At 43.8% G+C, this 17618-nt stretch overlaps 1 protein-coding gene across 1 annotated transcript in view; it reads right to left on the reverse strand.

The window, feature by feature from the left end:
- The window catches only part of Tdrd12 (tudor domain containing 12), a 72890-nt gene that overhangs the window by 22828 nt on the left and 32444 nt on the right, over window positions 1–17618 (reverse strand). The window contains exons 10-15 of the mRNA XM_057762297.1: window positions 14987–15067; window positions 7778–7838; window positions 7337–7444; window positions 3105–3290; window positions 1080–1236; window positions 528–655 (exon numbers count right to left, since the gene is read on the reverse strand). Of these exons, the coding sequence (XP_057618280.1) occupies window positions 528–655; window positions 1080–1236; window positions 3105–3290; window positions 7337–7444; window positions 7778–7838; window positions 14987–15067 (721 nt within the window). The remainder of the gene's footprint in view (window positions 1–527; window positions 656–1079; window positions 1237–3104; window positions 3291–7336; window positions 7445–7777; window positions 7839–14986; window positions 15068–17618) is intronic.

Below are 17618 nucleotides of genomic sequence, written 5' to 3' on the forward strand. Positions count from 1 at the left end.
CTAAGATACTAGGCCAATCAGTTTGTAACTAATGTAGACCTCTGTGTGATTCCTTTGGGATATAATGATTGCAAGAAACAGGCAGGAAAGAAACCCTGACAACTATTAACTGCAAAGTTTAAGTTCTGAATCAGTACTCAATGGCTCTTGCTATTAAGTGTCTTTATCAACAAAAGCCATTTAAAAGAAAGACTACCTCTGAGTACAAGACAAGGGACGGTAGGTCTGCTTTCAAGTGTTCCTCTATTTTTTAATATTTTAAAATTTTCTTTTAAGAATGTCCCTCTATAATTAGAGAAATAGTAATGAAATATGTAACAATTTTCTTGGGAATTTCTGTTCTTCAAAGGGAGATTTACCATTAGGAAGGAAATTTCAGGTAAACACACTCATAAATTATAGATACAAACCAATTGATTTGCCAACTGTATATTCTGATTGCTTCAGGCCCTGAAGAGCTGACACACTTCGGAAACACACAAGCTATGATAATGGATAGCAGTGGCACCCAGTGTGTCCATACTCACTTGCTCATTGGCTTCAAAGAACAACACTTGCACTTCATCCAGAACCAGGTGGCAGAGTCTAAGAAACAATAAGCTTCTGTACGTGAGAAGTCTCAAGAGGCTGTGTGGAGTTGTGACAATCACATCACCTACATTTAGAAAAAAACAATCAACATCTTAGGGTTTCTACAAGTTTCTCAAATACTCCCTTCACCACGATTCACTTCCTTCTCAGCAGCCATTTCTCTACTGGGTGAGCAAGGCAAGCAAGCCTCCATCCACCCTGTCTTAGCCTGCAGTATCTGACCACACCCCCAGCTGCCACAGGCTCTGCTTGCCTGAAAGGCAGATTTTCTCAACTCTAGGCTCAGCATCTGACAGTGAACGGTTAGTAGCACATGACAACTGAATGAAATCATGCAGCTTTCTCAGACGTGAGTCAAGACTGAGCCTTCACCACGGACTCCCACTGTAGGAAGTCAGAGCCAGCGGCCAGTAACTGAGGTCCCAGGTGCCTAGGCAAGCTCACCGTCATCTGCAAAGAAAACCAAACAGCTTGGAAAGGATGCTTACACCCCCTTGGAAGCTTCATGTTTTTGGCTTCATCTTTGTAAAGTCCAATTGTTAATAACACAGGATGAAGAGGCCTGGAGGACATGCTATAGTCTCCCAATAACTCAAAAATAAACTGGGCCTTTTTCCACCCAGGACACACGATGACTGCAAGAGGCTGAAAAGACAAACAGATTCAAATAATTTTGGACAGTTGTTAGGAATCAAACATAACGTATACAAAACATCCAGACCATCTCCTGGTATAGAATTAGTCTTTAGCTATCATCATACAGATGAGAAAAGTGAAAATATAATTTCATTAGAGTGGATTTAGAAACACTGAACCAGTTCTTAAGCCAAGGCAAAACACTCCCTAAGACATTTAACCTTAACATACTCGTACAGGGTAGGGCCAAGTAGTCTTTTTTCTTCTTCTTCTTTTTTCCCCGAGACAAGGTATCTCTGTGGCTTTGGAGCCTGTCCTGGAATTAGCTCTTAGACCAGGCTGGCCTCGAACTCCCAGAGATCCGCCCACCTTTGCCTACCAAGTGCTGGGATTAGAGGCATGCGCCACCACCACCCGGCTTAGAAAGTTTCTTTTCTTTTCTTTTTTAATTTTATTTATTTTTTTATGTTTTCCTCATTTCCCAGGAAAACTCTGAGGCACAGAGGTGAAGTCACTCCTCAAGGCTGTGCAGCTAATACATCAGTTAAAAAAAAAAAATAAGAGCGCAGATGTCTGGCTCCGTTTCCTGCTCCTAAGCATCAGGATGAATGAATGCCTTAAAAGAGTGGTCACCTCTCAAAGAACCTTAAAAAGACTACTGACTCCTTCTTAGACTGCCTCTGAATTAGTGCCCCATCAGTCCGGAGACTCCCTAGAAGGTGATTTGCCTGCCAACATTTCATGGACGTATGTTTTTTACTGAGAAGAGCCTGGTGGCCTCCTTCCTCTAGGAAGGTCCAGACAAGTGCCAGCTTCTCCACGGGCCTGAAAGCAGGCTGCTATGGCAGCAGGGGAAAGCAGTGGTGACACAAGTAAGGACTGGATGTCACTTTCTGCCTCAGAAAGGACTCTCAGCACAAAATGGCACCTCCACCATCAGCTGGGCTCAGCTGCTTAACCTAATGAAGGGTATACATGCACACATTCAAGTCAGTGCATAACTAGTGCAGATTCCAAAGACAAGTCATCACATTGCATGGCTGGTTTAGGAAAAATGCTAAACCCCAGGACCCCTTCACACCCTAAGCAAGCTTCCTTGCCACACTTGCTTTATGGTGCATGGTGGACCCTCTATACTGTAACCTTTGTGCCGTGTTCTGGGATGGAAGTTTCATAATGACTATTCTGCAGGGCCGAACCCAGCAAGCCACTTGCTGCCATTCTGTCCTTATGTCTCATTTCCCTCTTCTTTCTTGTCCCTGGGGAAAGACTCCTAAGCAGTAGGAGGTGCAATGGAACAAAAGAATGTGGGATAAGACAGCAGAGATTATAAACTTCTAATCACACATTCCCAACAGTCTCCTGCACACTAACTGTTTTCACGGGAGACAGCAACAAGACATGGCCTGACCATCTTATCTCGGTGATGTGGCAATTTTATGAATTAAGGTAAGATCACCGTACAAACTCTATCATCTCTAAAAGCCACGTCTCTTCTGCCCAGCTAGGGCCAAAGGTAGAAATCACAGCAAGAGTCATCTGGTTCTGACACTAAGGAAGCAAAGGATATTTTCTAGCAGTCCACATTTTGTCTTCTTCCAACGTGGTCTTAAGGTGTGTCTGAGGCTGAACTCACGCACACAACATAGCCCAGGCTGGCCTCAAACTTGTGACCTTACTGCCTCAGTGTCCCAAGTACCGGGAATATAGACAGGCCTGTGTCACCAAGCCAGCCTGACAGTCCATCCAGCTTCTAGACTATCAGTGTGGGAAAAAATTGAGTAATAAAACTTCAGCTTCACCAAAAAAATAAATAAATAAAGACGTGTTATTTGAAAACAAATATTTAATCCATTTCAAAATGATTTCCAACTTACTCCATTTCTACTTGGTAATGACTTGTAGCAGCCCCCCATCTGCAAAACCGTAAGCAGCGGTGGCAGGTACAATAAAGGGTCATTTCCACAGTGAGAAATGACCACCACGTCACAGCCACGTGCAATAGGAGGCCAAGAGTAAGATGCAGTGTGGCTGGGTCCCGGGAACTTGTTTCTTTGAAGAGCCTACACAGAAAACGGTGGGGAACGGGGAAGAGAAAGATGAATAACAGCAGAGAAATCCCTCCATCTCACAGCCCCCCCCCCCAGGACATAGTACACAGCTTATGGGGCTTACCCTGCTGTGCTCCCAAGACCTACTTTAGGTTCTGCGTGAATTTCTCCCAAGCACTGACTTCCTGTGTTCAGACTACTGGTTCTCTGAATGCACTAAAGTATTTACTGAGTAGCCAGCCCTCTGACTGGAGGACTAAAGCACACACTTTGTCTCCTTATTCTCTTCATATTCTGCCAGCCCAACTGCCTCACTTATAAAAACTATTCCTCATTTGATTTTTTTAAAAGTATTTATTTATTATGTATATAATATTCTGTATGTGTGTATGCCTGCTGGCCAGAAGAGGGCACCAGACCCCATTACAGATGGTTGTGAGCCACCATGTGGTTGCTGGGAATTGAACTCAGGACCTTTGGTAGAGCAGGCAATGCTCTTAACCTCTGAGCCATCTCTCCAACCCTCCTCATATGATTTTTGAGACAAGGTCTTGCTATATAGCCAGGCGAGTCCCAAACTCTCCGTTTGTTTTTCTTTTCTCATTTCATGTGTATCATTTTGGCTGCATGTAGTGTTTGTGCAGCATGTTCACGTAGTGCCTGTGCAGGTCAGAAGAGGCTGCTGGAAACCAAAGTCAATCTGCGAGAGCAACAAGCTCTCCAGCCCCAAACTCTCGACCCTCCTACCACAGTTTCCCAGGGGCGGGGATTACAGATGCATGCCACCCACCCCACCTACCTTAACATTTAAAAAGAAACATGCTTTTATTGACATATTAATCTCTTCACCTATCACTAAAACCTGAAATGTTTCAGCAGAAGTCTGCAACCAAATACAACTTTCTAAAAGGCACTGAGTGCTGTGCGATTCTCCTCCCCAACGTCCCGAGTTTCCAGCAGAGCTGAAGGCACATGTGCCAACTTGCTCCTTTGCCGGCAGCTCATGTGATCTTCATTCTTGACAGTCTTGTGGAGGAGAAACTTGAGTAGCTTTCGGACATGAGGTGAAGAAAATGAGACTCTGAAAACCTGCAAACACCTTTCTGCCTAGATAGCTCACAGAGAGCACAAGTGTAGACCTGTCTTAGGGCTGGAAGGACTGCATGCTCAAGTCCAAAGTCTCCAGAGCTGCTGGGTGCAAGTATGAGGTCATTCTGAAACATGACCTGGGGTGGGACCACTTCTTAAAGTTCTCATGACCTCTGTATCTGAGTTCAGCTGAGTGACAGCCACTTGGTTAACCACTCTGCTCATTCAGCCCAGCCCGATTTGACTGTCGGCATGAGGAGTCGCGTCACCGCCACTCCTCAGAGAATCTCCTTCTGCTTCCTTTTCTCTTGCATTCCAATTTCCAGTTACTGGACCAAGTTAAACCCTAAACTTTATTCTACTTTCATCCTTGTTCTTTCAGTTCGCCTGCATTTTATACCTCACACCTACCAGTCAAAAACATTCTCACTCTTTATTTTCTGAGTCTTCCTTTCATTCTAACTTTGTATTTTGAGACAGTTTCATGTAACTCAAGCTGTCCATGAATTTCTGTTTTTCCTGTCTCTACCTCTCAAGAACTGAGATGACATCAGTCCCCCCTTAAAGTCTAAGTGTTTTACTTCTTGTAGCTAAGCCATCAATTCATAGGAATAGATGGAGCAGCTCAGCTCTTTTCTATTATCTCTCACAAGCTACACCTGCAGGGGGAGCAGGCTGGAGCCACAGCCAAACCCAGATATTCTTTCTCGCTGGCTTCCACTCCCCCCTCATTTTCCTGTACCTGTTTGAGGAACCAATCAGCTCTTCAGAATGCTTAATATGTTCAGGACACATATCGACACTAACTGTGCTTGTTTACAACAGTGCCAACAGCATGTTGAGCGACCCTGCAGCCTCCTGGTTTGCTGCACTAGTACTCACGGGGTGTTCCTTTTTGAACAGTACCCCTTCCCTTGATGTCTACAGTATCACCCTTTTTTGTAGATTTGCATGTATATGGCCAAAGGAACATCTGCATGTCTCCTGGAAGACCTGGAGAACATATAGTGAGTGAGCAACAGTTCAGTTCCCTACAAGGCCTGGGGACGCATCCAGCAATCAAGTGATCCTCCTCTCCTTTTGTGTCTGTCACTATGGCCAACTACAGCAAGATCCTTGGTCCAATCAAAAGGAAACCCCACCTCCAAGAACAGAAACACAAAACCTTGTTACTGTGAAATGGAGGCAATATCTTCTTCTGTCTCTGGGGGTAGTTTTCTTTTCCAGAAATCAAGTCTCATCATGCTGAACATGCTGATTTCAAAGTTCTGAGCTCAAGGACTCCTGTGTCCCATCCTGCCCAGTCCCTAGACTGCAAGCCACAGCACTGCACCCAGTGATGTGAACTTTCTGGCAGTCTCTTCTCCCTGAACTGCATTTGGTGTTTTAGGTGAAGGATTATTATCAACATATCTACGATCACCAGTTTGTTCACACAGAAGAGAGACTGAAAGTTGGCAAGCAGCTCAAAGGGTGAGACAAATATTGTCATCAAGCTACTGCAGGAAGACAGGATGGCAAGCAGGCATTCTGATTGGGGCAGTTTCAAATAGTAGCATGAAATGCTTCTCCAGAAAGTGACTCGAGCCACCCCTTCCCCTCAGAACAATACAAACTGGTAGTGCACAGTCAAGAAGCAGACTGGGGATATTTACTGTCCACCTGCCTTTCCTGCCTTAGTCAGCCACGATGCCACCTGTCCACCTCCCTGAGATCTGTACAATCTCTTGCACCTGTCCACCTCCCTGAGATCTGTACAATCTCTTGCACCTGTCCACCTCCCTGAGATCTGTACGATCTCTTGCACCTGTCCACCTCCCTGAGATCTGTACGATCTCTTGCACCTGTCCACCTCCCTGAGATCTGTACGATCTCTTGCACCTGTCCACCTCCCTGAGATCTGTACGATCTCTTGCACCTGTCCACCTCCCTGAGATCTGTACGATCTCTTGCACCTGTCCACCTCCCTGAGATCTGTACAATCTCTTCCACCTGTCCACCTCCCTAAGATCTGTTCGATCTCTTCCACCTGTCCACCTCCCTGAGATCTGTACGATCTCTTCCCCGCTCCAGACCTCACAACCTTTCAGCAGTCTGTCCATCCTTGAGGTTTGGCTTTCTATTATTCAAAACCAAACTTTAGCCTTTTTTAAAGTCAGGATGGAAACATAAGTGTATGTAATTGATTTACCAAATGAAATCTAAGGATTATAAAAAAATTTGGCAAAGGATGGATAAAAAAATTATTACTCTGACCTGGCAATGTGTTCTAAGCTCCCATTTGAAAACTTACTTCAGCTGGGCGCTGGTGGCACACACCTTTAATCCCAGCACTTGGAAGGCAGAGGAAGGCAGATCTTTGTGAGTTAGAGGCCAACTTGGTCTACAGAGCAAAGTTCCAGAACAGGCTGCAAAGTTACACAAAGAAGCAATACCTCGAAAAACCAATAAATGAATGAATAAATGAATGAAAGAAAATAAAAACTTACTTTAGAAAAGCTGGGCATGGTGGTGGTTCACACCTTTAATCCCAGCACTCAGGAGACAAAGGCAGGTGGATCTCTGAGTTCAAAGCCCGTCTGGTCTACAAAGTGAGTTCCAAGACATCCAGGGCTACACAGAGAAACCTTGTCTCAAAAAACCCAAAAACACTTATTTTAGAAACAGATTGACAATTTCACGACAGGCTTTTCAACAAAAGAAATCTGGACTTCCAAATACATGAGAAATAAATCACAAAGATTTCAAGAGAACTTCAGAGTCAAGAATTATGCAATGCAGCCTTAGAACTGTTTATTCAAAATCTTCCTATGGGATTGGGAAATACTGATAAAATGCAAGCCTAAGATGCATGAAACTCTGGGTTCCAGCCCATCGTTCTTAGAACAGAACAGAGGAAAACAAAGCAAGCCTCCTGTGTCAGAAAGGTTGGGCTTCCTTCAGGAGTCTGACTCTAACAATACATTCACCTTCTTCAGGTCTGCTGATAGAGGGGATTTCTCCAGGGTCAGACAGGGCTCGATCCTGTTCCGGAGTACCACACCAGGCTGTAGTGTGCCCAACTTCACCTTCTGCAACTAACCAACACAAACATCAGACAACCATAGCCAGGTCTTTCTGGAGTGGGCAGTAGAGTATTAAGGTCTTTTTCCCAAGAGGAAAACACAAGATCATCATGTAAAAACCTAGGAATACATGCTTCCTGGAAAACACATAATCCCCCCACAAATTAAAGATCATCTGTTCCCCCCATATAAAATACCCACCACAGCCATAGCTCTATAGATTCTGCTAAAGCCATGACTTGGGAAAGCCCCATCTAAGGAAGACATGAGTCTGAGGGAGGAAGGAAGCTTAATAACACTAAGAGTCTGTCTTGTTTGACCTTTCATTTTTAGGGTTTGTAATACCTGCTGCAGGTCAGAGATCTCATCAGCTCTCAAAGGATCAGGGTTTAAAAACTGTAGTAATCTGTAAAGCAGGTAAAAGGTCAATTTGAAGAAGAAAGTCATTACATTTTCCCTGTTTTAACTTTTCCCTGTGGAGAGAAACAGTAGTTGTCTACCCCAAGGTTTATCTGTGAAAATACTGTCTTGATGGCCTAAGATTCAAGGTCCATGGAGATCACATCAGTTTCCTCCTTCCCATTCAAAACCTGGGCTGGCATCTGGGCTACCACCCCTACCACCAACATCCTGTACAGTTGTCTGAAAGGGGCCCAGCTAAAGTCAGATCCACTTGTCTAATCATTAGCTTTGTTTTATAGTCAGAAAATACCAGAGAAGGACTTGTCCTCTGCTTATGCAGAGAAGGAATTTGAAAGTGCTTTTCATTATACCCAAACATATCACTCCTCAATATGGGTAAAGGATTAGTGACAGCATCAGAGAAGTCATACTCTTTTAAGCTGTAACTAATTGGGTAAAATACATGTCTAAATTTAACATATATGTCTAATTTAAATATAACTAATAGGTAATAATACCCAATTTTCAAGTGCCTTTACAGATCTGAGAGTATGGCATTTAACAAAAGAACTTCTAACACAGAGACATGCCAGCTCCTGCAGCATCCTATAGCTCCTCCAAGAAGATGCATGGTTGCAAAAGACCTTCTAACTGGAGGCTTGCCTTTGCATATGGCAAAGCTATCCACAAAGAAAAAAGCAGCCTTCCACCTCATCAGCTTCCTGGACACTACATCAGGGTATGATTGTCTCATCCTGCCAAGACAGGTAGACAAAATCTCCCCCCATCCCCACAGAAAAATCTTCAGGCCTCCTGGACTCAGCAGCTAACATCAAGTACTGCTTCTAAGGCTGGTGTTCTCCAAAGACTAAAAAGAGACTTAGGATTGCCTGCGTAGCTAAAAAACTGGTGTGTCTATGAAGGCATTTTGATGCAATCAGCATATTGAACTGCAACTAAATGTAGGTAATTGTGGTAATATTTTTGTTTATGCTCTAACAAATAAAGCTTGCATGAAGATCAGAGTGCAGAGCTAAGCCACTAGTTAGCCACAGAGGCCAGGCAGTGGTGGCGCACAGTTTTAATCCCAGCACTCAGGAGACAGAGTGAGATGGATGTCTGTGAATAAGGTGACCCATCCACTCTTTGACACCCATACCAGATACCTTAACCAATTATCAAAGTAGTCCTCAGTAATCTAGTCTCAATATCAAAATATTCTTTAAAGAGAATGCTACAGGGAGCCACTACCAACAAAACTGAGTAGAATCTCATTCCACATATATTCAAGCGTGGCAGATGAAGTTGGAAAGAAATTATGCTTTAAGCCTAATTTAAGGTTCTTGGCATCAAGAGACACCCTCAGAGGAACAGAGTAGGTTCTACTCAACACCTAAAAATCCCTAAAAGAGAGCTGTCTATTGTGTTGCAGTTTCTCACAGACTAAAATGTTCATTTTGGAAGAAAGTTTATTAAGATATAAGAGGTTACAGGGAGTTGAACAACACAGAATTTTTACAGATAGATGAAAGGGTGTTCTCTGGGAAGCTGAAACACTCCATCTTTCAGGGACTGTCTTAGGGTTTCATTGCTGTGAAGAGACAAGACCACTGTAAGTCTTATAAAGAAGACATTTAATTGTGGTGCTCTCTTACAGTTCAGAAGTTTATTAGTCCATTGCCATCATGGCAGGAAGCAAGTCAGCATGACAGCAGACATGGTGCTGGAGCCAAGAGTTCTTACATCTTCATCCAAAAGCAATGGGAAGTGAACTGAGTGTCACAGTGAATGAAGTTTAAGCATATGAGACCTCAAAGTCTACCCACTACAGTTATATATTTCTTCCAACAAGGCCACATCTATTCCAACAAAGCCATACTTCCTAATAGTGTAACTCCCTTTGGGGGCCATTTTTCAAACCATATGGACACAATTCAGAAAGTAACAACTCAAAGGTTTTAGGAATTCCTTGAAACTGACCAGATACAGTTGGCTCCCCTCCCCAAGCATAAATAAGCTAAAAGGATAAAGCGAGAGGTGATGTGAGAGCTACAAATTGCGGAATGCCTTTACTGTGGGGACACAAAAGGAAATAGGATTCAGAGGGAAACACAGACTCACAGAAGGAAATAGGATTCAGAGGGAAACACAGACTCACAGAAGGAAATGGGATTCAGAGGAAAACACAGACTCACAGAATACTGGACAAGGTGGAAGCCACTGTGTCTCGCTGCTCTGCCCCAGGGACATATGAACAACTACACAAGCTTGCTTCTGCTACAGCCTCCCATGATTGTGAGCAAGACCCTTCCTCTCCCTTATAAGAGATCACATCTACACACAGAAGCCATGCCGTAAAGCTGGTACCCAAAAAGCTGTTGGCAGAAAGGAGTTCCCACAACACTTCTCCGTTTTGTCTAAATAAAAAGGTTCTAAACCTAACACAAAACTATATACAATAAGAACAAATATCAAGTATTGGCCTGGAGAAAGAAAAGGTAAAAACATACACAAAATAATAGAACTACAGCCAACATGAACAACATAAAGCAAGAAACACACTAAATGTCCAGTCTATAGGTAATAGGCAAATAACAGATTATTCCAATAGCTGTCCTATCCTGAGGAGTCTAAGTCTTGTACCTGAAATATCTTAGCTAATATATAAGAGGATAGTAGCTGTGACTATCTAGTCTTCAACCTCAACAAAGACCTGAGAAGGAAAATTACTGAATAAGCAGGAAGTACAAGCAAGTAACTTCCAAAAGGTACAAGATAGGACAGAAACAGCTCACTGTAATGTTGGGGCAACCAACTTTGGCTAAGGCCTAGAGTATCTTACAAACCATTTTCAGAAGCAGGAAAATTCAAAAGACTGTCCTACTCTGTCTTGGCAAGGTTCAGTAGTCATTTTTGCTTATATCCTGTTTGTCCAGCATATTGTCAGCAGTCAAGGCAAGGGCATTCTTTACCCAAAAGGCCAGTTTTGCCAAGAAGAAAAGAAGCTCCATGTGGAGTGTTTTTGGTACCCAACATCCTCTCTGGAATAGATTGGTGCTGCCAGGAGCAGTGGGGTCTCATGTAGTCACCAAAGGAGTAACATGCCAGAGTATTACCAGTGAGCCACAGCCATGTGGTGATACACACACAGATTAACAGAAATGAGTTCATTTTATAGGTAGATCTGGCCAGTAAGAAGCCTGAGCCATTGGCCAAACAACTGATTGCTATTGAGTCTGGTTATTTCATAAATGGTTGTGAGGACCTGTGAGCAGGGAAGAAACTGGTCCACGTGGACCAGTGGTACAGTGAAAAACCTTTAGCTACATTGGTGTTCAAACGTTTGACAAGAATTTCCACATAAAACCTGAGAGAGCTTTTAAAAAGGCTCTAAAATGGAGCCAAGACCAGCTGTAACCCTGGATGAGGGTTGGCTCCTTCTGGATATATTCCTCGAAGCCCTTGTACCTCAGCTCAAGTCCACGGGCCTCATGAGCAGGCAGCTTAGTCGCACTGTTTGGCACTTCTTTGGTTATTTTATGGCTTCTATACAGGGTTTTGTGTCCTAAGAGTAGTGTCTTCTGGAACATTTGTAGCCTTGTTCTTCCTTCTTTCAAAAGCAAGTCTGGGTTGATGCTGGCCAGCCATTCTTGCTTTCAGGATTTTCACCAGCTGCTGGCACTTCTTGAGGACAAGCATTGCCAGAGATTTGCTTAGAACTAGATAGCATCCTTGTACTTTTCTTCTTTGAAACAGAAATGTCATTTTGGTCATAAGTTTCTTCTTCCATGAAATCTGCTGTATGATGTGGTCTTTGCAGCATACTTTGTCCCAGACCCGCCAAGCTACCTGCTGCTAAATCCTAACACTGCTGCTGAGATTCAGGAGGCTCTCCTGGTGCCTTAGTGCTCCCACTGGGGGGTCGAAGCCACACTGAGAAAACCTATCCCTTTTTTCCAGTCAACCTGCAACAGATCCACCTTCTGGGCCACAAATCACGTGGCCTTCCATCCATCAGTGGCAATTGGTGAATGATCCTTCGCGGTTATCTTAAATTCTCCCTAAGTCTCTGGTACTCTTGGAGGTATAGGTACCCACCTCTGACCATTTCCCTTGGGCAAGGCTTGGTTTTTGCCTTCTGGTTTCATTCAAAAGTCCTGGCACCAGGCACCTGTATTTCCTTGGGCTAGCCCTTGCCCCTGAAGCATGTGTTGACAACCCACTGTTCAGTTTCTCCTTCATTTGTTCCTCCCTAAGTCCTGGGATGCCATGGACTTCAGGCCTTGGACCTCTCCTTCTACCTGTCTTCTGGAGATACTTTATACCTAGTGCCTGACTTAAGGGTCTCGAAACTTACTTGTCTTGCAGTTGACTCTGGCCTCAATACCCCTTAGATAAGTAATCCAAATGTGGCCGACTAACAGTACTCTAGATTCCATTATTATCTAGGACCCTTACAAATGCTGCAAGCAATTGAAATGAAAAAAAGAATTGCCATTCCCTATTTCTTTTTCCTTTGTTTGAAGCCCTGCTTTGGTCTGGTGTAAAAATCAGGCCATAGTCTTTACTTTCCTAGAGCTACTACTATGTCTAGAGAATTTACCTTGCTACCAGACTCCAAAAAGAGATAAACTCACAAAACAGACTTCAAAGTAACTTTTTACTATTCCTTTATTTGAAGGAACTTGTTCTACAATGACTGCACTCAGTAATCAACCACCTGTGTCTCATGATGAATGACTGGATAGATAAAAGGTGCGAAGTTTCAAGTTTAAGCTGTAAGGATCTGTCTTAGTTAGGGTTTCTAATTGCTGTGAAGAGACACTGTGACCACTGCAATTCTTATAAAGAAAAACATTTCATCGGGGCTGGTTACAGTTTCAGATGTAATTCTGATGAGAAGCATGTCAGCATGCTGGCAGACGTGATGCTGGAGAAGTAACGGAGAGCTCTACATCTTGATCTGCAGGCAACAGAAGTGAACACTGTCCCACACTGGACATTGCTTGGCCATATGAAACTTGAAGCCCACCCCCACAGTGACACACTTCCTCCAACAAGGCCACACCTCCTAATAGTGCTACTCCCTATAGGCCAAGCATTTTTGAGTCCACAGGGCTGGACCTATTCAAACCACTACAGAATCTAAGAAAATGTTTTAAGGTCTAAGAAGTTGTTTTAAGGTGTGTAAATGCAAGTCATATAAGGTCAGAGGACATGAAAGCTTAAGTTACGATAAAGTGATTTAAGGTATATAAAAAGAATGAAAAATGCTTCCGATTTCTTTCCCTCCATATGCCAGCATTGTATTAAGACTTAAGTTCAGCGTTCTAATATTAATCAATGGAGTTCTGATAAGCTGGCTCATCTACCTCTGGTAAGTGCCGATGACTTATCAGTCTCAAGTTCAAGATTTTAAATTTCCTTTGGTTGTCTAAGTATAGACTTAAAAGTGCTTCTCTTTGTGCTAAAAACATCTATAATCTATGTAAGTCCAGTCTTCTGAACAGAGAGAAAGGAGGCCCAGCTTTCAAGATTTATGTTCATACTGAAAATCAAGATCAAAAGTGAGCTTTTGCCTTTCTGCACCACAGGAGGTTTCTGTCCTCTTTAAGCTCATGTTTTTAACAGCAACAAAAAACCCCACATGTATTATTTTTGTACATGTTTATCTACGAAAATGCAGAAATCAAAGAACTACTTGAAGCAATCGGTTTTCCCCTTCCATGAGGCAGGAGCCAGGGATTGAATTCATGATTGCTTGGTGGCAAGCACCTTTATCCACTAAGTCATTCTACCTGCCCTGTTCTGTCATCCTCATAGGTTTAGGAACTCAAGAGCTACGGTTTTTCTTGAATAACCCTTGCTCCAGTTGGGTTTTAGGCCAACAGTTTTGTAATAATCTTGGTTTTGGCTTTTCGAGACAGGGTTTCTCCACAGCTTTCGAGCCTGTCCTGGAACTAGCTCTTGTAAACCAGGCTGGCCTCAAACTCAGAGATCTGCCTGCTTCTGCTTCCTAAGTGCTGGGATTAAAGGCATGTGCCATCACCATCCAGCTGCAATAATCTTTGTAAGCCTGGCCTGACTTCCTGCAGTGATGGGCTATAATGCGGAAGAGAAGAAGCCAAACAGACCCTTCCTCCCCAGCCTGATTTTGGTCATGGTGTTTCAGCAGAGCAGCAGAAGCCCTGACTAGGACACTAACTTTCTTCAGGTCTTTTACCTGCAGACTCCCTGGAATGCAAGTCACCCAAGTCACCACTGTACTTCCTACCAATCAGGACTAAGCAAAGAGCACTGAGCAAGATAGTAGGGAAGACAAGGCTTTACGATAGAGGCATGAAAGAGAATAGAGTTTGTCAGAACTCACTCAATTATCAGCTCAAACTAAATTACAATTTCTAAAAAGTTACTCGTCCCAAGGAAAAGTCACTTAGAGCAGTAAAAACGTCAGGCATGAGGCAGGAGAGGTTCTCTGGGAGGGAACATTAACCACAAGCCCCACTGTGAACCCCACACCAGCCTTCAACACACTTGATTCCTGAACACTGAGGTGCTTGTGCTAGTTAGAGGCCATACAGGGCATGGGTGACTCTGGAAGGTGTCCGAGGCTATCATTGCTAATGAACAGAGACAGCATGGGCACCAAGCTAAGCTGTCAGTCTAATTACAGAGCAGCCAGGTTCTCACAGGTAAACTGTTTCAGCTAGGAGTCTAGGGAAAAAGTCAGAAGTATGGTCTCAGTTTTGTGTATTTAACAAGCATCAAATGAGGTCACTGCTGTTAGAGAACAGGAGGTGATCTCATCCAACATCAGAAAACCGGGAAGGAAACCAAACATCACCCTACCAAAATCAATGGCCATAAAAGTATAAAACTGTACCTAACAGTTTAAAAACTGTCCACCTGGCTGAAGGAACCAGGGTGAGAATGACTCCTTACAACGGAACCAAGATTTAATACACCCCTACCCTGACACAGCTAGGGGACTTCCTGCATATTTACTGTTTTATGAGAATGGAAGTTTGAAGTAAAAATAGAGGTATATTCTTCCTGCTTCTTTTTATACAATTATTTCAAAAACCAATTCAAGTCAGGGGAAAACTAAACCAAACCAATTCCAGCCAAGTGAGCAAGTGAGCTGGGCCTTACTTCACACAGCCATTCTTCTCATCACAGTCTTTCTTCTCCGTCAACCGCAGCAGCTTCTCATTTGGTTTCTGGCTAAACCCACTGGAAACCAAAACACATGAAAAGATTAATTCACAAGTTAACAGAGGCTATTGGATGCCCACTAGAGCCGAGCTAAGACCCTGCTGCTCAGGAAACTACAGGAAACTCACTTGCAAGACACAAACTGTCGGAGGTCAGGGTCCTGTCCTTGTCTTTGTGCCCCACGCACCCACCCCATGAAGCTTCCTGACAGCTGGCCTTTACCACAAACAAACAAAAAAACCACCCAAACTAGGCAGAGTGCAATTCTTGGTGGGACAAACCAAAAGGAGCAGGCAGCCTGCAAAGACTGCTGTGGGAACCAGGAATGAACAGCAATTTCTTTGCTAGTTTCCTGACCCCTGCAAAGGCAGAGAGTACCTGATTGTGGACTTCTTACAAATATTGTTGTGGGCTCAGACTTCTTCCCCCTCCCTCCACCAGGTTTAGCACATCTTTCTTGATGGTCCGATTTCTCATCTCCCACATTCAATCAAGACCCAGAAGGTAGTTATATAAATTCAGTGTGCTGGGGCTTTGAAACCAGAGCAGCTGTAGGAGCTTAAAGAGGGAGAGGAGAAGACCCTAGGGTCCAACCCCTGGGACTCCTTTTCCCTTAAGAGTAAGAAACCTGCAGACTTTAGAGTCCAACTCCCAGCTGGCTCACCCATCAGTCTGTCTTCCAGACTTGCCAAGGACAAACTAAGGCTTCCACACTACGCCCACTCAGCAAGTTTCCAGTCATAGGGATTCATTCCTGCCTTGGAGTGCCTCCAGCACTCACGGTACTCTGCTGTGGAAGGGAATCCCTCCATGAGGCTTCTTCCACCTTCCAAGACCCACTGTTCCAGATTCCAGCCACTCCAACTTGCAGACCTGCAACTTCAGAGGTCCCTGACTAAGACCTGCTGGAGACACAAGACTGGGCCTCCTGCTACGCCCGACCCACAGACCTGCTCTGCCAAGGACAGCTCTCAGCTGGTATTCCAAGGCTCTCCGAGAACCCCAGAGTTGAAATACTTGTCTAAACTGCAGTGGCTCTCAGCTAGCACCTGCCTGCTACTGAGAGTTTCAACGTTTCATTTAAATTTTAAGTTGTTTTATCCTGTTTAAGGAAGTTAATCTTGAATTGACAAAGTGCCTCCCTATTTGTATTCTTTACAGTTTGCCTACACCATTCTTGGAGGATTACCTGACAAGAACCCACTTAGAGACAGAAGAACAGTTTCCACTGGTTACTTCAAAGCAAAGCTAGGACTGGGGTGGGAACTTTTATTCAAATTTGTTCAAACCACACAGATAGCTCTTTTCTGGGGGAATTCTAAGCAGCAGCAGTAAGGAAGCAATCTCCCTAGATGCATTTCTGTGAGGACAGAGGCTTAGCACTAACTATGGAATCTTGCCTGGTGCTGGCACACAACCTCTCTGCTGCTGAAACTGGTTTAGTTCTACAATTAGAAACTGGTCAGGGACCAAAGCAATCACAGAGTAAGTATCGACCTGGAAACAAACAGAATTCTGGAGACTGCTTTATTGTTCCCTTCCTCGATCAAGCTGAGGGCACCCTGGATGCTGAACTGCACAGCAAATGTAGTGGTCAAGACTGCCCTGCCAAGGCAGAGACAGGAGGCAGGGACCCCGGGCCCAAGCATGGGCACTTCTACTTGTTTGTTTTTTTTTTTTTTTGTCTCCATTCTCTTCTGGTCCTACCACATTCAGGGCCACATTCAATCTTGGTAACTCCAACACTGCAGCTATCAGCAGTGTCCTAAGTCACAAAAGAAAACCCATCAACTGAGCTCAGGAGTCCTGGCTGAGCACAAGCACGCCAGTCCCAGAGCCACTCACCAACGTCCTACAAAGACCTGGCACTGCAGCCAGTCACAGAAGGTGAGACCCTTTCCTGTAATGTCACTGATATCACCGTGTGCATCTTCAGGAGGACAGGGTTACAGCTGGAGACTTGGGAGAAGACAAGCAGCCACACTTGGCTTTCTCCAGATTTGTAACCTGCAAGGCTATGCTGCTGTGGCCCACACTTACTCATCCTTCACACAGCCACTCTGTGCTGTTCACTGGAGGTGCCTTACAGATATAACAGTGCGCAACCAGGCAACAAAAGGATTCTAGACCTACTGCCAGTTTTTAGTCCACTCTGTTGCCAGCTAATCAACTGTAAAAAGATATTTTTTCCTTCAAAGTAATATATTTTGAGCCAAAATTGCCCAGACCACCTTCTTTTTTGGGAGGTGTGGTATGTCTATCATCAACCTTTTACATACTTACTGTACACGTGACCTTCTGTATTTGTGGACTTACAGTTGTGCAATCAACCAGCCAACCAACAACTGGAAATATTTGGCAAAAACAACTGCCTGCATTAAACATGTAGATGTTTTTCCTTGACATTATTCCCCAAACAATACAGAATAACAACGATTTATATAGTATTTACATTGGGTAGGTATTAGAAGCCAACTAGAGATGACTTTATACATGAAAATGTGTGATAGTTACATATAACCATCATGCCACTTTTTAAAAATCTGAATTTGAGCACACACAGTTTGAT

Source organism: Chionomys nivalis, chromosome 2 (assembly GCF_950005125.1).
Source record: "Chionomys nivalis chromosome 2, mChiNiv1.1, whole genome shotgun sequence".
NCBI classification, from domain to species: domain Eukaryota; kingdom Metazoa; phylum Chordata; class Mammalia; order Rodentia; family Cricetidae; genus Chionomys; species Chionomys nivalis.